Here is a 20,010-nt window from a genome sequence, read left to right as displayed (position 1 = left end):
AGCAGATTCTTCAATGTCATTAAGTATGCAGTATAATTAATCGACGGTTAAAAAGTCTTCCTTTAAATATAATGCGCCGTTACCATCGTCAGCTGGTGTTGAAAGATTATTTTCGTACGCCTCTATTCTAAACATCCCTAAACGTGGATTTCTTTCAGATGATAATTTTGAAAAGCTATTGTTGTTTAAGGTGAATGATGCATTCTAATTAAATCTAATTAGCCTTATTAATGAAACTCAATTGTGTTTTGAACTACATACATTGTTAGTTTTCCTTATTTTTGATTATTTTTGGAAGATAGTTTTATTTTTTTGAAATAAATATAATATAAATATTAGCAAAAAGTTTGTTGTTGGGTGGTCGTGGGTCACAAAATTTCAAAAATTATTAATTGCTTCTTGAATATTAAATATGTTTTGTCGTTCAGCGTATTTCAAAATAAAAATCAGTTCTTCTTGAATAAATAAACTCCAAACACCATGTTTTCATTGATCAGGCGCGTATACAGGACAAGGCTTTTCAATTTTTGTACTGGATATTTTCATTTTGGTAGGAGAAATCTTTCATTCCCCCTAGAGATCTGCTCTTGAATTTGATTGATTGCAACTCATTTTTGAATCATTCATTTGAATTGCTATTCTTTTTTCTAATTCATTTGAATTAATTCAAAATCAATTCAATTCAAATGAATTGTAAATGAATTGCAATTCATTTTTACAAATTCATTTGAATTGGAAATGAATTGAAATTCATTTCTGCCTAATTCGTTTGAATTGATTCAAATTTCATTCAATTCATTTTTTCAATTCAATGAATTAATTCAAAATTTAGCTAATTCATAATGAATTAAAATCAAAAAAGAATGATTCATTTACAGCTCTGGTATATACGTTTAAGTAGCAGTAGCTTTAGTAATAATAAGAAAACGAATATATATAAATGCTACCGCTACAGAAACATTTTGAAGCGGTAGTTGTAGCAATAGTAAACATTGATATTTTAACGGGTTTGCTTAAAACTCTATGAATTTTGAAATAATATCGATTTTTTTAATTTTATTTATAATCGATACTCGTCTGTTTTAATTCCAATTTGTAAGGGTTGTTGTCCATACTAAACAGCTGTTCTAATTAAAAAAGTTATTAAAATTCGTGCCTTTTACTTGTTAGTAAAAATATTTAATTAAAACAATTTTAAATAAATACAGCAGAAACCTTAGAGTCATGTTAATTTTGCGTCGATTGGCGCCATTTTCACAACGTCTTCAATTATACCAGCGTTTTTATGCACGCAAAGTCGTCGCCACCACAGATGCCAATATGAATCAAGTCCATCAGGAAACATTACGTTACATTAATCCGCACGCCTGCATCAAAATAAACTCCGATATTTTCGTAAAAGTATACTCTGCTGATCCGCACAAATATCCCAATGGTGATGCTCTAATTGCAGAACTACGAGGAGGCCCGGTAAAAAATTGTACTGCTTCTATGCAGGTGAAAGTTAGCGATGATGAGCATAATGTGGAAATTGTTTTGAAAAAATTAACTGAAGATACGGATTTTCTTTGTGAATTAGCGGTGCCCATAAAGGCGGCTCTTAATATCAATTCTCAGCACGACGTCATTGTTATGAATACTTTTGGCGATGAATTGAAAGTGAAGGCGGCGAAATTTATCAAGACGAAAAACGTTCGGGCAGAAACTATAGAGTTGTTAAGCTCGGAAGGCGACATCAAGTGTGAGGGAATATTATTGGGAAAAGAGACTACGGTAGAGGCACAAAATAAAGGAGTGAGTTAACCACAAATTGAAATAAACAATTTGTTTGAAAGAAAATATTTGTAAAATATTCTGGAATGATATTTTTAAATAAGAGATAATTTTGAACCACAGAGTTATGTTATGGAAATCGATAGGTTTCAAAACAATCGATTTGAAAAAATGTGATGAATATCGTTCGATTTCAAAAATATAAATTTTTAAGTAGTAGGTTATTATTTCTTTACAAAATATATGTGAAAAGTTTCAAGTAATTTAACAGAATTTAGTTAATAAATGTGATACAAATTTAATCACATTTCAAATTTTAACAACACAAAACGAAAGTAAGAAATCCATTACAACTTCTTTTGATTTCAAAATCGATTTCCATAATAGGTATATGTACCAAATAAACTTAGTTAATCAGTTGATCGTAAAATTTATTACGCTACAATAATCTACGAAAATAATCACGATTTTCTTAAAGTTCAATCAGAATTTAAGAGAAGAGAATAACAATATATAAATTCAAACAAATTAGCTGTAATAAAACCCTTACATTGTAACAATCTCGTATTACTTTTAGAATATAATATTGGACAAACTGCAAGGTGATAGAATAACATGTAAAACTAATCAGGGAAACATATCTACCAACTGTAGTTATGTGGAATCATCCAAATTTGAAACAGACACAGGTTGTTTGGATTTAAAAAATGTACACAAAAAATCGGCTGTTTTTGTACATAAGAAGGGAGATCTCAAAATGAGTAAGATTTACTTAAAAGGCTTATTTTGTCAATCGGAAAGAAATTGGTGGAAAAAATTTTACATTTCTACATCTTTTTTATTCTTTTTACAAAATAAATCCACGAAATATCTTAATTACTATTACAATTTTTAATTTTTTATTTTACAGCTGGCATTCACGGTAATCTAAGTGTTGTTGCCAATGAAGGAACCATGTACTTGCAAATATCCGAATTACAAGGTGAAAATACTATTGAGGTTAACAATCTAACATCGTCTATAATTAATATATCTGATGATGTAGAGAAAAATACATTAGTAGATGTGAATTTGACTGCGGATACTGACACATCCATCATTACATTGGACAGCACATTGAAGCATTTATCATTAGGTTTAGCTGAAAATAAGCAACAATTTAAGTGGCCTTTAAATAAGCAACAGCCGAATCAATTAAAGGTTGTTAGTAAGAGTTCAACGACTTTAGGGAAATCATCATGGATGGATATGATGCGTTTACAAATGGCCGAAAAGCAAAATCTTAAAACGTGAATTCTTAAACTAGTTAATATGTTAAATACATATGTGTATATTTAAATGCAATATATAATTAAAATAAAATGTTTTTAGCCAGATGACTCTAAAGTTCAAAAATATATATATTAGTATCAATGATCATTCAAAACCATTTTGAATATTAGCTGTTAACACAATACTTAACTTCATTTGTTTTTATAGTTTATTATGCCCTTTGAATTTTATAATTTTCGTAATAGTAGTGGGAGCTCATAATCAAATGGTCATATAGCTATGTGAGTTTATAAAAAAACACATATTTTGTGGAAAAAAGTACGAAAAGTAAATACAATTTTTACCCCATAAGGGTTTAAATTTCTAAAAAGTACCAAATATGTACTTGATATTTTTGATAAGTAATCGACAATACTTGTATCCACCTATAAAAGGTTCGAATTTTAAGAAAAGAATTTTTTTAGTTTATAAGATATAAGGTTACCGAATTTAACCCCTAAAGCATTGCAGGTAAATAGAGGCACTTAGATTGTGTGCATGGTTAGAAAGATAGATTGTGTTTTTGGATCATTATTGATATTGAAGTCGATTTTGCCACTTTCCGAAACCCACAATAATTTACAAACATGATTGATAGTGTATATTCCCGGATTTAGAAACATGAAACTGAGGCCTTTAGAATGATATAGATGATATTAAAGTAACCTTGAGAAATCTATGGGTATTTCTCCAGAACAATTTTTTTTAGTACTCGACAAAACCTACCAGAAAAATAGTATCACCTTAAACGTATTTATACTACATTCTTTTTTGTATCAATCACTGTGTTATGCTCTGATGAAGGGTATACCCGAATATAACACTCTTACGAAGCCAAAAGATTTTATAGATTCCATAATCATCATTGTTTAAATTGAAGCTTTTTGAAGAAGTTTTTAAAGAATTAACAAATACAATTATTTCTTTATTAATTTACTTATGAAATACACAATATTGAGAACAAAAATAGATTGCCAGTAAAGTGGGCAATATGCAACAGCAAATTAAAATTTAATATTTAGATAGTAAACACAATTTACATGTTTATGGCTAGACAGTTTCATTAGTGTAGATGAGCTTCTACATAAGATAAATTAGTTTATTTATTATTGTAGAAATAAAAATAAATTAAATCAGTTATTCGCATATTTTTTTTTATAAATATTTTGTCTGAATACAATTTTTTTATTAATCCAGAGCCTCTTTTAATTTCTGATAACAATTTTTCATATACTCTGTTTCCAGAGGCTGTTCAAATGATTCTAACAATTTGACAGTATACATTCGAGGACACGTTGAAACATATTGTTTAAGTATTTCTTTGTCAGCTTTTAAAACTAAATAGTATAGAGTATTTAATATTATAGTATAGGAAATTTGATGATCAATTTCAGTATCATCATCGTCGTCTGATTCAAAATCATTTGCAGTAGCAGATTTTTGTAACTGTTTTTCTTGCTCCTTATCAACATGATAAAGGAGTTTAAGTAAATATCTTACGATGTCCAAATCTAGAGGTCGAGGTAAAACCTGGTAAGATAATGAATATATATTATAATTAAATGTAATTCAATTGTAATCTTAAAAACATCTGTCTATATCTTACCCTCAGTATATCATTTATTGTTTCCAAAACATCTTGTTCGTATTGCTGCCAAGTTGTTATGCTGTCATCTTCAGCCATGGGCTGCAAAATATCTTTAAAACATTTTAAGATTTCGTCATTGCTAGATGCGTAGGCATCTCTGGATAGTTGTTGATATTGTGTTAATATACTATGTATATTACAAAAAGTTTGTTTGGCTTTGTGTATGCTCTCCGGAATTTCAGCCGCTTCATAGGAATCTTTTTTTTCATTACTCTCTTTTACCAATGTTTTAAAAGCCTCTATGGTGCACTCGATCATTTCTGGCTGCACAAATAATTCCTCAAAACTAGTTTTGCTTATTTCGTTTAGACGTTTGCCATTCTCCGTTGCCAGTGAGAGCTTGAGAACAAAAAATTTTGCCAATATGGCATTTAACGATTCCATAGTTTGTAAAATAAGAGAGTTATTGGCGGCATTATTTAAAATAAAACACAGATTTTCCACAAATTTGTCTGATTTCAATATAAGATTATACCATTTTTCTATTTGATCTTCGGACATTTTTACAAACACTACCGCCAAAAGACGCATTAACTGTTCAAGGGTTAAGGAGTCCATACAGGCAGATAAATCTAATAAAATGTTAATGACTTCTTTCTTCTCAGTCAATAGATTTCTTGTCTGCTGCACATTACACATATTCCCTATTATGCCTACCAATATTTCGGTTAAACGTTTATCCTCTGTGCTCTTAATTATATTGGCGAACAGTTCTAAAACATCATGATTTAACAAATACTTAACAACATCCTCTTCCAGAGTCATGTCCCATAGAGAACACAAATCTCTTTCGACATCTTCCTCTTCCTGCAGATCTTTACTGAGTTGTCCCAGTCGAAGCAGTGTATTCAAGACAAAACGTTCACTGTACAGTGTATCACCAATAGCATCACCTTTTAAACGCTCCAAATCGTTCTCCTCGCATTCATTTTCCGCAAGAGTAGGATTATATGAAGCCGGTTCTGTTGAATTTGAATCATCCGCGTTGGGGTTGTTTTGTGCAATGGAATTTGTTTCGGAGTATTTATTATTTTCATTACTGGTGGTGGACATTTTTTTATAATTATTTAATAGATATTTATAATTTTTTTCGCACAAAATAATCAAAACAATCTAAATGTTTGCAACCACAATACCACTCACATTAAAATAATAACACACCGATGCAGCAGTGAAATCACAATGAATGGATGTCTCCTGTTATCGTTGAGCAATCGATAGTGTTATCGAAGATTATTTTAATTTTGATAACGGTTATATTTTACTTTATTTCGGATTGTAGAAATAAAATAGAAGGAAATTATAATGGATTAATGAGGGGTATGGAAGTAAAGGCTGTAATCTTCAGTTTTTAGTTTCCGTAATAAATGAAAAAGACCTGTACTTAGTATATATGTTTTTTATTATATTAGAATGAGATGAACAAAATTCACATAGAAGTTTGCGGACAATTATGAAAATATATTTGGAGATTGCTGTGTTTGATTTAACCAAATTGATGAAAAGATAAAGAAATAGTTCAAAATGTGTTACTTTGGCTAAATTTAGACCATTTGATATTGAAAACAATAAATTCAAATTCTAGAGCAAACAATAAATATTACATTTTTGGAAAATATTGTAAGAATTTTAAGAAATTATGTTTACCTTATTCCATTAACGACACATTGATCACTAAGTTTCAAAAGTCGTTGGATTTAAACCAGTCAAAGTTTTGACCGGTATTATTTTGATATATTTGGTCAGTTCGCAAGTAAATATCATGCCATATTGTCATAATGTCCTAATAGTTCTCGGCACGGCTTAACCGACTTAACCGATATAGGAATTTTTTTTTTCTTGAAAGGCTAAGTCAAATAAAACTATTAATGCTTGTCACAGAATTCCATTCCGTTCGAAAGTAGAATTAATTCTGTATTTCGGTTCTTCAGAAAAAGTAAAACGAATATTTTTTTGGAATAAAACCAGTTTCAGTTTTCAAAGTCGAATTGATATTTGCTTTTCTAAAATTTTTTTATTTATTGAAAGGCAAAGTCAAATAAAACTATTAATGCTTGTCACAGAATTCCATTCCGTTCGAAAGTAGAATTAATTCTGTATTTCGGTTCTTCAGAAAAAGTAAAACGAATATTTTTTTGGAATAAAACCAGTTTCAGTTTTCAAAGTCGAATTGATATTTGCTTTTCTAAATTTTTTTTTATCAATTTCTGTACCAAACACTTCACTTTTGTTTCAATATATGTATGCATAAACAACTCTGTCAAATTAAAATTAGAAATACAGAATTATTAAATACTAGTTGGGCGCCCCGGCCAACCCGTATACTACTGCCTGTTCTTATTTATTTGCAAATAAAATATCTAAATTTGTACTGCATACTTTAGGGAGCTTTTTATTACAGTTGACTGGACTAAAAAAATAAAAATTTCCGAGTTTTACCCGGAATTTTTGAATTTTTTTTCTTTACAAACCATCTCCTGAAAATTTCGAATCGAATAAAAAAAATCAGCCAAATCGCTCCAGCCGTTCTCACGTAATGCCATTACATACTTGAACCATTTAATTTATACACGGAATCTGAAGAACCTAAAATGAAATCGATCGAAATAGAAACTACGGAATTAAAACCACTGCGAACAAAATGTGTGACAGGCCTGATTAATTGTATGAGTATGATTCCTTTCATAACATTTAGAAGATTTTTCAAGGACAATCGATACATAATAAAGTAAAAAAATTATTGTAGTTTACAAAAGACATCACAACGAGTTGTGTGATACATTGCAAAATCTAAAAAAATTTTCAACACAACAATCTAACCCGTCTGTATAAAAACTTTGAAAATAACTTTATATACATTTTTTTAATGAATATTTAATTGATTTTTTACAAAATAGTTCATCGATATATTTTCAAAAACTCCTTCCTTGTATTTACAATTTTATTGTATATCAATTTCCATATAACCATCAGCATGCGTTAAGTGTTTTGCTTCCAAAAGTGAACCTTCTTCGACTACAAAATTGGCACCCACCAAACAATTTTTCAATTTTGTACCTTTTTTTACCACAGCGTTTGGTCCAATAATACAATTTTCTATATTGCAACTAGAATTAAAAGTAAAATAAATAACAAGCGCTGCAAACAAGTCCCTTCTGTACAACTTACCCTTCCTCAACAACAGCATGAGCCATTATTAAAGATTTATTAACAATATTTTTAGGATTAATAAAACTGTTCGGTCCAAAGACACTGAAATTCAATGAAGTTTTCTCCGACAACTTCGCATTATCTGCCACAGCTATTTCTTTAGTTTGAGTAGAGTTAACTAAAGCGTTTGGCGATATTAAAGGTATTTCCTGACCACCACACAGCAAAGGCCAAATAGTAGAGAGCTTTTAAAAACATATAATAAATTGGAATTAAAATGTTTGGCTTATTTTACAGTAGTGTCTTTACCTTTTGATTTACTGCAAAAAATGATAGAGTTGTATTAACTCTTACGCCAATTGTTTCCTTGGGAGCTTCCAAGGCATAACATCTCAGTAAATCTCCATGATATAAAGGTTTCGTTTTGTTATCGTTGTAAAGAGTGATCTTTAAAATTTGTTGATCTAAAGTTGAATTGGGAATGAACTGCAAAAAAGTATTAAATTTATTTACAACTTAATTTAAACAGATTTTATAAGTTTTCACTTTGAAAAACTGTTATTACATACACCGAAAATATTCTCCTCTTGTTTGATACTAGTACCCAATTCTGACTGTGTATCCGAAACATGATTGGCGTTACTGCCACTTCCGGCAGCTTTGGCCATTTGTTTTTTGACTAAGTAAGGCAAAAATTCTCCTTTTAATGTGGAAAAATGTTCTTTCTACAAAAAAATAGAAATATTTAAATCTAAATCACAATTTAAACAGTGAAACAACGTACCTTTTCCAAATAATCCAGCACCCATTTCTTGACCACATAGATATGTGAATCAGTTAATCTGGAGAATATAGTCATTTTACCATTCTTGCGCAAAAGATGAGCATTAACATTCATCACTTCCTCAAAATCACTGGCTGAAGCCAAAAACAATAAACGCCTTGTTTCGGGGTGTATGCCAATTAAATCTCTTTCGGGTTTATGTTTACTTTTTGGTCCGGGCAATGTAACATCAGACTCAAAACCACTTTTAAATAAAAGAGCCGTCAAAGAGGCGTCATGTTGACGGAATTTATTAATCAAGGGATATAACGATACATTGGAAACAATGTCACAACTCAAAACCAAAAAGTCTGAAAAGATTTTATCGCGTATATAGCGCAAACTGTCAGCAGTACCGAAATCACTGTCTGTGGGTATGCTAACAAGGTCTATCTTCATTTTTAAAGATAAACGTTCCAAGGCTAGTTGAATCTCGGAGCGCTCACTTTCCAAAACCACAATAATAGTCTCTATAAATAAAATTTTTAAATTAATAATATATACTAGGATTTCATCATAAAATCTACCTTGGAAATTGTGCTGCTGCAATAGATTTAAAGGATACCATATTAAAGGGTACGGTCCGATTGGCAGCAAACATTTTGGTGTTTGTCCAAGTACTTCAGGCAAACGTGTACCTCTTCCTGCAGCCAAGACAACTGCTTGAAATTCCTGTGTTACCATTTTTGTGTAGTTTTATAAGAAATATTTTAATTTTAATTCAAGAAATTTGCGAAATATATGCTTTCACATGCACTACGTGTGTGTTTACGCCGCTGTGAAACGTCAACGTCAGCTGTTTATTTTTGTTTAGGGTTTTTATTGTTTATGATTCATGCTGTTTGTTATTATTGAAGGCAACAGGGTGTCTAGGCTATAAATCAATATCGGTTATAGTGCATTTACACCGAAGCGAAATCTAGTGGATTTTAATTGAAATCTTGTTCAAAATCTATACCGTTTACACCGCTGTTTTCTGACATTTAGCAAGATTTCATTTAATAACAAAAACAGCTGACTAACAAAACCCGCAGTAAATTAGTAAATTTTTAGTATTATAATTTATAAATTTAACTTTTATTCATATTTGCATCCATTGAAAATATTTATCAAACGCTAAAATTGTTCCGCACTTTTTATATTATTTTTTTTATTTGTATCTGTCAAATTTTACTTGTACAGTGCTGTATTTGTTAGTCCGTTATGAAGAAATTCACGGTTGCATCACTTGGTACTGAGTAGATTTGAGGAGATTTCCCCAAAATCTAGTCACGAAGTAGATTTCATTTTGTATGGGAAATCTCGTCAAAATAACTAGATTTGGCTCGAAATCTCATATGTACTAGATTTCGCTTCGGTGTAAATGCACTATTAAATTTAAAATTTCTATGTATAACCATAGGGTAACATTGTGGCGAGACGTAATTTTCAAAAACCTAAGTCTGTTGACAAAAACCTATTTCTTTCAACAACAAAATACATGTAATTCAATGTATCTTGTTGTTGTATCAGACATATGAATTGTTGTATTTTTGCTTGACAAATCGAAGTGTCTCGTCTCTATGTATATTTCTCTATGTGTATAACTTTAACCATTCTATGGGCGGGTAACTTATCAAAATTTTAAACATAGTTAAGCTTTATCATTGTTTAAATATTTTTTTTATATGAAAAAAATATATTTAAACATTGATTATGCCTAAACTATGTGTGGCAGCACCAAGACTGTCAGCTCGTGAAGGTGATGAGTCTGGCAACACATCAGAAAATAGAAGTAGAAGAAAACAGAAAATTATTCCTCGCGTTGTCTTTGCTGCTACAGCTGTAGAAAACATTTCTCACAACGTAAATTTATAATTGTTTGTTACATTAAAGTTTGATCTGAATAAAATTAGTTTTAGAAATAGTTTGTGTTAAAATAACGTGTTTTATTCCACAGGAACCATATTGGTGACCCCGTATTCCATTTAATTGTGGCAAACCACGAATTTGTGAGATTCTGATAGGATTTTTTTTTCCTGGAAGCAGCGCAGTCGCAGCATTTTTGAAATCTTAAAGTTTTTTCAATGCGACAACAACAAATTTTGCACGAGCAAGAACAATCCTGTTTATGGATTCAAACGAATACAATTTAAGAAGCAAGAAAACTGTGGCAAGCGAAAAAAGTTCATTTGGCAGTGACGACATCGAATTTTTTGATACTACAAATTTGGCAATGTCTGAGATGGATAATATTCTTACTCAAATGAGGGAACTTCAACGAGAAGTACACTCATTGCGGGAGCAGCGTGATCGAATATACAAAAAGTGCACATTCCTAAATTCAGCAAGCATAACCCACACTTATGGTTTGCTCAAGTGGAAAGATCGTTTGCTTTGTGTGATGTTACATCCGATAATGACAAATTTGATTTTGTTTCTGTTCGTCTCGAGGACGATGTACTTTTGTCTGTTGAGGATTTAATAACCAATCCTCCTGCAAACGACAAATTGAACGTTTTAAGGGAGAGACTGATCTCAAAATTTGCTGAGTCACCTGAATCCAAATTACGCCGTTTATTACAAGGTGGTGAAACAGTTGGTATGAAACCGTCCGAAGTTTTAGCGCATATGAAACGTCTTGCACCTGGTAAAGAAAATGAGGCAATAATCCGTACACTTTTTATTGGCCAAATGCCAGAATCGATTCGTCCACTTTTAAGTATATGGGAACAAGACGATCTGGACAAACTGGCCAAAACAGCAGATAAAATGTTAGAAGCAAATACCAACACGGTCAGTGCTATATCACACAGTAGTACAAATAGTGAGACACAACTTTCGGTGAATGCTATCAACCCAACAATGACCGAACTTACTCGAGCCATAAACATTTTATCAGATAAGATTGACAATATGAAAATGCAATCGGATCAGAATAATGGTCGTCGTAGCCGATCACGATCTCGTAGCCGTTTTAAATCGGGTCAAAGTTCTTCCGAACCACAACTTTGCTGGTACCATGACAAATTTGGGAATAATGCAAAACGTTGTAAACCCAATTGCCCCCGTTACAACAACGGCAATTCGGAAAACTATTCGAGCTGTCGTCAATCAATTCAATTGGCGGCAGCAACAGTGATAATAGAATCATTTTAGAGAATCGTTTACACATCTATGACAACTCAACCAAATCTAAATTTTTAATTGACTCTGGATCGGTGGTCTCGGTCATACCCCCATCATTAGTCAAAGCTAAACTCTGCCCATCGAAGGTCAAACTTTTGGCAGCCAATCACAGTGAGATAACAACCTATGGTCACTCTGTTTTTAAACTGGACCTTGGGTTACGTCGTGAGTTTAAATGGTTATTCGTTATTGCTGACGTCCAATCGCCCATAATTGGAGCCGACTTTTTAATTAATTACAATTTAATTATTGATCTCAAAAACCAACGCTTATTGGATGGTATAACCAACCTTTCTAGTAATGGTGAAATTCGTAAGACCAAAGATTTTAGTATTTCAACCATTTCGTCGAACACACAATTTTCAAATTTACTACAGGAGTATGTTAGTATTACGACGACAACATTGAGACGTAACACAGGAGATGCAACTGTCGTACATCACATCGAAACCATCGGTAAGCCTGTAGCGGATCGCCCTCGCAGATTTTCAGGAGACAAATTAGCTGCTGCGAAAGTGGAAATTGATTTTCTATTGGATCAAGGAATTTGCCGTGTTTCTAAGAGCCAGTGGTCTAGCCCTATACACATGGTAGCTAAAAAAACTGGTGGTTGGCGTGTATGCGGTGACTATCGTAAGTTAAACTCGCAAACTGTTCCGGATCGTTATCCAATAGCTAATATCAACGATTTTGCTGAAAAGCTATATGGTAAGTCCATTTTTACCACTCTAGATCTTGTTTGAGCATATTACCAAATTCCGATGGCCGATGAGGACATTGAAAAAACAGCTTTATGTACCCCTTTTGGTTTAATAGAATTTTTATATATGCCTTTCGGTCTTCGAAATGCCACACAGACGTTTCAAAGATTTATGGACTTTGTGCTAAGAGGTTTGGACTTCGTTTATTGTTACATTGATGATATTATAATAATGTCCGATTCAATCGAAGAGCATGATCGCCACTTGCGTTTAGTTTTTGATCGCCTCCGCCAACACGGATTGACAATTAATGTTGGAAAATGTCATTTTGGTGAATCGGAAGTACAATTTTTGGCATACACTATCAATAGTAGTGGTTGTCGACCACCTAAAGATCGTGTTACTACTATTGAGAATTACGCGAAACCAGAAACGATTTGTGAGCTTCGAAGATTTCTGGGTGTCATTAATTATTACTGGGTGTATTAATTATTAAAAGGAAAGTACTTTGGACACCAGAAGCTGAAAGTGCCTTTGAAGCTTGTAAGAAAAGTATAAGCGAGGCTACTATGCTAGCGCATACTGCCCCAAACTCCGAACTGGCACTCGTTACGGACGCTTCTGACACAGCTATCGGAGCTGTTCTCGAGCAGAAAATTGGTGGTTTGTGGAAGCCGCTAGGTTTTTTCTCCAGGAAATTGTCAAAGGCGGAAAACAACTACAGTACTTATGACAGGGAATTACTGGCGATCTATGATTCTATTAAACATTTTCGTCATATGCTGGAAGCTCGACACTTCGTCATTAAAACCGATCACAGACCGTTAGTTTACGCATTCTCGCAGAAACCTGAAAAAGCTTCCCCTCGACAGGCATTTAGATTTCATATCGCAGTTTACTACAGAGATAATACATTTATCTGGCTCCGATAACACAGTTGCCGATGCCCTGTCACGCCTGAGTGCGATTTCAATGCCATTAACAATTTCGTATGAGGAACTACAATTGTCACAGGAAGCAGACGACGAATTGAAAACTTTACTGGAAGGTAACAACTCGTTAAAACTTCAAATCGTTCATTTCGACTCTTCAATTTATTGCGATGTTTCGACTGGTTATGTTCGTCCCTACGTTCCTAATGGACTACGCCAACAAATTTTTAACTCCATACACAACCTTTCACACCCCGGTGGTAAAGCTAGTCTTCAACAGATCCGAAAAAAATATGTTTGGCCTGGAATGAAGAAACAAATTATCAGTTGGGCTCGTAATTGTTTACCTTGTCAAAGGGCAAAAATAACCAAACACAATCGTTTTACACCCAACAAAATAGATGTACCTGATAACCGTTTCGACCATATTCACTTGGACATCGTAGTAATGCCGCTAGTACAAGGTTATAGATACTGTCTCACCATGATTGACAGGTTTTCAAGATGGCCAGAATCAATTCCATTAAAGGACATGTCCGCACAAACCGTTGCAACAGCTTTTTGGACCCACTGGATATCAAGATTCGGATGTCCGAAAACGATAACAACGGATCAAGGTACCCAGTTTGAATCAGCACTTTTCAAAGCATTGATTAATTTTACTGGTTCTAAGCGCGCTAGAACTACTGCATATCATCCGCAGTCGAACGGTATGGTTGAGCGATGGCATAGGACATTTAAAACAGCTCTTACGTGCCATCCTAATACGTCATGGGTTGACATATTACCAAACAGTATTACTTGGTCTGAGAACCGCCTTCAAAGAGGATGTGCAGGCTTCTCCTTCAGATTTACTATATGGAGGTCCAGTACGTTTACCAAATGAATTTTTTGAGGATACTGACGACACAGTTAATTCCGATGAATTTCTCAAGAAACTTCGTAACCATTTTGATGTTCTTCGACCAACACCCACAGCTCATCATAACAAAGGAAAAATGTTTGTTTTGAAAAATATTGACGATTGTAGTCATGTGTTCCTACGCACCGATGCAGTTCGAGAACCACTTCAAACGCCTTATACCGGCCCGTATGAGGTTATTCAACGTTTATCTGATCGTGTATACACCATTAAAATTAAAGGCAAAGATGTTAACATTAGCGTAGATCGTTTGAAACCAGCCTTTATCATCAACGATACTCAACAGGACAATTTGCAACAACTGAATTCTCGAAACCTTCAGTCACAACAACCTACAACATCACCCCATTACGAGACTTCCACTGATTCTGGAGTTAACGCCGCTGAAAGTGGATCGTTCCAAACAGTTCCTGACTTAGTCACTGGAGAGGGAGTGGATGTGGCAGCACCGAGACTGTCAGCTCGTGAAGGTGATGAGTCTGGCAACACATCAGAAAATAGAAGTAGAAGAAAACAGAAAATTATTCCTCGCGTTGTCTTTGCTGCTACAGCTGTAGAAAACATTTCTCACAACGTAAATTTATAATTGTTTGTTACATTAAAGTTTGATCTGAATAAAATTAGTTTTAGAAATAGTTTGTGTTAAAATAACGTGTTTTATTCCACAGGAACTATATATGTATGTTTAAAATTTTGATAAGTTAGCCGGCCTATGATTAATAAATTATCAACATGGTTATCATTGGAAAGAAATAATAATGTTTGAGAATAATAACTCGAAATCAAAGAATTTCAGACCTATCAACCTGTTTTCTGTTCTTTTGAAAACACTCGAGCGACGATAGATCTATATCTGATGATCAAGATTAATACGCACCTCATTAGAAACTTTTTTTTTGGAAATAATTCAGTATCTTGGGAATTATTGGATATATTGTTACGAAATTTATATGAAAAAACGTACAAATTTGTCAAAGGGGGCAAGGTTTGTGGAACTTCTTACGAGTAAATAAAGGCTTTTTATATAAATATTTGATACTGTTGAAAATATTGTTACGTTTTAACCTTTTCAAAACGCTGGTTTATTTCCTTTATATAAACCGGATACTTTTGATTGCAAATAAAAGCCGTTTAGTAGTTTGAAAATTGTAACAACTCTTTATTTCTTTAAAATGTACAACAACAACAGAATTAAATAGCCACTCAATGTTTTTTATACACGTTTATAAATTCTCAGAATTACAGACACAATTTATAATGTACACGAATTTGCTTGAAAAACACAACACACTTTAAAGCTGGCCACACACGGAATGATTTGTTCGCCTGATTTGTGATTGAAAATTTTCAATTACTTGTGATTTTGTTCGCGCACTGCCCCATTAACTAGTCAAACACGAACAAATCGGACTCACAAATCATCCGTGTGTGGCCAGCTTAAGGCACTTAGATGATATTTCTTCGAAAAGCGTCTCTGATCAACTCACACACGACTGCAACCTCTGCCACTATTTATAACACTGCATTACCATCTAGAAAGCTCTTTAACTGTCAAAGTTCGAATATTATAGATCATACGCCATCTGTGGTTGTACTTTCTACAATGTTCTTTAACTGAATATTCGAATACAGCGTTGCCAACTTACGATCAAATCAACTGAAAGCTTTTATTTAACAATGCCCACAGATATGTTACAGTCTGCCATTACAGCACTGTTATTTGAAAGCATTATTCTACTTTTAAATCAGCCCTTAAAATCGTTATATTTGAATTCAAGTACAATTTCGTAACAATATTATGACTTGAGGATTGATATTATTTTAGTAAAATTAAATAATTTTATAAAATTTTGAGACTTCATTTACCTTAAAAACTAAAGAAATACAGTGGTGGCCACCAATTTAAGACAAATACTTGAATATTTTTCATCAACTGAATTTTAAGTGCGTTAGAGCCAAAATAAAAGGACTTCTAAGGGTATGCAATTTATTATTAATGTTTCTAGTTTCTCAAAAATGTTTGGAAAAATCGGTAAAACATATATGTACAAAGATATGTGGAAATACGTTGACCCACCTCAGCGAACATCCGCTGTTAATAACATGATATGACCGAAACTAATGGAACTAAAAATACGAAATTTGGTCCGAATATTTTATAATAATAAAAATATATCATTATATAAATGTGAGAAATATGTTTATTTAAAAAAAAAATTTTTTGGTCAAGTTGTAGAAAAATTTTATGTGTTCGTGGTGAATATGTATGAATTGACACAGTCGAATAAAACACACTTGTGTGTTAAAACAGTCCTCATGCATACATATTTGTTGAAATATTTGAAAAAATAATTGACAATCACGTGGAATTTAGCAAACAATTTTTGTCTTAAATTCCTGGCCACCACTGTATAATATGGTGATTTTCAAAAAATACCTTTTTAGAATTTTTTACTCAAACCAAAATTTTTTTTTAAAAATTCGCCAGTTCTGGGGCGTATATGTGGGCTTTTTTGGGAAAAAACGTAAAAAATATTGCCATTTTTACAAATTCCAACTTTGGATGCATATAACTTTCATAGGGAACATATAACTGTTCGCAAGTTTTTTTTTTATTTTATTTAGAATTTTATCGCCATTATAGCTGATATTTTAAAAATAAATTTCGACCCTCCGTAGGCCCGCCATATCTAAAAAACAATAAAAAGATCGAGTATAGTTAAAAAAATAAACCTGAATATCTATTCAAATAATAGAGATAACCTACACTTGTACTTTTTTTGTAGACCTTCTCAAGGACTATTTATATTTAAAATTTCAGCTCATTCGGATCATAAATGGATTTTTGGCGATTTTTAAAAAAAAAACTGAGATCCGAGGTTGCCAACTTTGAGGGGCTATGCACTGGACCCCATTATCGCTAGAAAGCTAAACAAACGTAAATCAATTCGAAATCACCTCAGCTCAAACCATGTGCACTTTCGTAACAATATCTGCAATAGTTCCCAAGATACCGAATTATTTCCAAAAAAAGTTTCTAAACTACGGCTATCAAAATTCGTAGCCCAACCCGTGGTAGTCCCGTAAGGGACATTGCCCATGATGGTCGTAAAAGTGCCTTATAAGCCTATATAGATACTGAGCAATTTGTCAAAATAGCTCATCATAGCTGAGCAGACTGAAAAAGTTTGCGCTGTATAAGTGATTTACAACAAGAGGCCATCCTTACTGTTTGTCAATGTGATGTCTATAACTGCTTCCCTATCCTTATTTCTCAACGTGTTGTTGACTATAAGATTGTTAGTAGTTATAAACTCATACACTAACTTACATCTCTTATTTAGTTCCTTGCTTCCTGTGATATGCGTTAGCATCACACCCTAATACCAGATTAGTGGTTATTCTTTTAGTATATACAATTAGATATTCCACCTCGTTTCCCGAGGCTAGTATGACAACTGTTAAGGAGCCTGTCCTCAACCAGCTGCAATAGATCCGTTCTGATCCTCCCATCCGAATCGTTCTGATCTATGACGGCCACTTGAAGATATGCAACAGTGCTCTTCAACCTCCTTGCTTTCTTTGGTGTGGAAGGCTAATCGTCTCCAGATCTATCTCTCTTAATAGCTTCCTTTTGGGGGTGCTTAGGATATACAGCCGGAGTCTCACTAACCTTCCAGTCAAGTCCAATATTTTGAACGCCTGTGTGGAGACCTTAGGCAATGTTCCCTCGGCCCTTGCAGCTCATTCCAACATATGAGCACTTTGGGCGAAATAACATCACCCGTCTCCCCTTTCATCGAGCCTGTTGTAATCGTGGCTACTGCCGCTCTACTTTGTTGAGCAGTTCCTTGGAAGAGGATCTGTCCAGGATAGCACTGAGAGGACCCTAGGTTCCTTCTAATCTTGCGACACTCTGTGTTTCCTAATGAGTTGCCTCTCTCTTGCCTGTACTTTAAAGGATAACTCCTTTCAAAGTATGCCAGAGAGAACCTTGTACAGTTTCGTGCCTTTACCTGATCTCTCTTTAAGCCTGCGAAACGAAGCGTTGTTTGCAAACTTCACAACCTTCTAGCCACTGAAGAACCACAACTTTTCTAGCCTAACGAAGTTACAGTTATAATTAGACAAAGATGCTAATTATACCCGATATATGAAAAATGGATCGAGTGATCCCCCTGCTGAAACCTGACCTGTTATCTGCAGCCGCGAAAATACTTGAGATAACACACTGACACGACACCCTACAGTTGCTCATAACCAGAATGGTTTCCGGAAAAAGCACAGCACCACCACAGCATTAACTGCCATAGCCACTCAAATTAGGAATGCAATATTAATGGGAAAACAAAAATATTACCGGTCAAGGAACACAACAGCTTGATTTCTCCCCAGTTCTTTCTGGGAAGTCATCGGAGAAACCACCATAACATCCACTTAAGAGAGTAAGAGTCCTTCCGAGGCATCTCAGAAATGTTCTTCGAATATACAAAAATGATACTCGTATATGTGGATATGTACAAGATCTGAGAAAGTTCTTCATATTATTTCTCTTATAGAAAAATAGTTTATTCAGGCTGGTATACAATTCGTATATAAGATCTCGCTTTTTTAATACCCCCGATGAATAGAAACTAAAAAATTAATTTATTTATATAAAAACATATATTTTCTTTTTATTTATATATTTTTAAAAAATTCAAATCTACTAGAATCAAAAACTTAAAGATTAAAAACATTTAAAATAAATCTCGTGTTTCTTTCGCTTTTTATTTTTGTTGTATGGGACTATTCGCGCAGTATTTTGTTGTTAATAAAAATTAAATTAAACTTAATAAAACTAAGAAGAAGTAGAGTAGTATTTAGTAGTTACTATACTCATAAAGCATAAGAAAAAAATAAAATAAAATAATAAAATTAAATACATATTTATATATATAAGTATATAAACAATAAAATTGCAAAGTATTCTTCGTTCTACAAGCAAAATATATATTAAAAAAAATCTAATTAGAATGTTTAAATAAAAATTAAATATTTTTGAAAGTTACAAATATGTTTATGGAATTAGTTCAAATGAGGAGAGAATTTATTTGAAATGAAAACTAAAATAGATTTTTAAAGGTTAAGCAAGGCATTTGCTCTCCTCTATGCTCTCACACTAGCATTTACTTTCTCTCATACAAATACTCATCCTCGTAGTAGCGCGGTGTTGTGCTGGCTATGAAGATCTGAGGACGTCTCTGTTGCAGGGAAATGTTAATCTCTTCGGGTGAACGATACACCTGCTGTTGATTCTGTTGCAAGTGTTGCAATTGTGGTGCAGCGGTAAAGTAACGATAGGGCGATGGTGTTACAGTGGGTGCTGGCGCTTGATTGCGTATCTGTTGGATTTGTGGTTGGATTTGAGGTTGAATGGTGGTTACTGGCAGTGGTTTACGATAGACTGTGGTTTGTTGGGGTTGCGAGATCTGTTGCACAGGTTGATGACGTACCTGTTGTTGTTGCTGTGGCACAGATTGTGATCGTTGATATTGTGGCTGTTGCTGTTGTTGCTGCTGTTGGTGGAATCCAACTTGGAG

The 20,010-nt window shown here is 33.3% G+C and overlaps 4 protein-coding genes across 4 annotated transcripts in view; 1 reads left to right on the top strand and 3 right to left on the bottom strand.

Annotated features, from left to right (window-relative positions):
• The first annotated feature begins 1,192 nt into the window (after positions 1–1,192).
• On the top strand, positions 1,193–3,172 carry LOC135960283 (uncharacterized). Its single transcript, XM_065511527.1, has 3 exons — positions 1,193–1,794; positions 2,351–2,534; positions 2,684–3,172. The coding sequence occupies exons 1-3, from the start codon at positions 1,225–1,227 to the stop codon at positions 3,064–3,066; spliced, it is 1,137 nt and encodes a 378-aa protein (XP_065367599.1). The 5' UTR covers positions 1,193–1,224; the 3' UTR covers positions 3,067–3,172.
• Positions 3,173–4,142: 970 nt separating this feature from the next.
• On the bottom strand, positions 4,143–5,815 carry LOC135961975 (protein saal1). Its single transcript, XM_065513634.1, has 2 exons — positions 4,691–5,815; positions 4,143–4,614 (listed from the first exon to the last, which is right to left on the bottom strand). The coding sequence occupies exons 1-2, from the start codon at positions 5,783–5,785 to the stop codon at positions 4,273–4,275; spliced, it is 1,437 nt and encodes a 478-aa protein (XP_065369706.1). The 5' UTR covers positions 5,786–5,815; the 3' UTR covers positions 4,143–4,272.
• A 1,761-nt stretch (positions 5,816–7,576) lies between these two features.
• eIF2Bgamma (eukaryotic translation initiation factor 2B subunit gamma) lies at positions 7,577–9,490 on the bottom strand. The gene is made up of 6 exons (XM_065511185.1): positions 9,233–9,490; positions 8,667–9,175; positions 8,452–8,607; positions 8,192–8,368; positions 7,901–8,127; positions 7,577–7,839 (listed from the first exon to the last, which is right to left on the bottom strand). The coding sequence occupies exons 1-6, from the start codon at positions 9,387–9,389 to the stop codon at positions 7,674–7,676; spliced, it is 1,392 nt and encodes a 463-aa protein (XP_065367257.1). The 5' UTR covers positions 9,390–9,490; the 3' UTR covers positions 7,577–7,673.
• Positions 9,491–19,070: 9,580 nt separating this feature from the next.
• The window catches only part of LOC135960777 (transcription factor SPT20 homolog), a 36,325-nt gene continuing 35,385 nt past the window's right edge, over positions 19,071–20,010 (bottom strand). The window contains exon 4 of the mRNA XM_065512162.1: positions 19,071–20,010. Within this exon, the coding sequence (XP_065368234.1) occupies positions 19,597–20,010 (414 nt within the window). The 3' untranslated portion in view covers positions 19,071–19,596.

This window comes from Calliphora vicina, chromosome 5 (assembly GCF_958450345.1).
Source record: "Calliphora vicina chromosome 5, idCalVici1.1, whole genome shotgun sequence".
Classification (NCBI taxonomy): domain Eukaryota; kingdom Metazoa; phylum Arthropoda; class Insecta; order Diptera; family Calliphoridae; genus Calliphora; species Calliphora vicina.
Note: the sequence above shows the minus strand (reverse complement) of the source record. Positions and strands in the feature narration are given on the sequence as shown.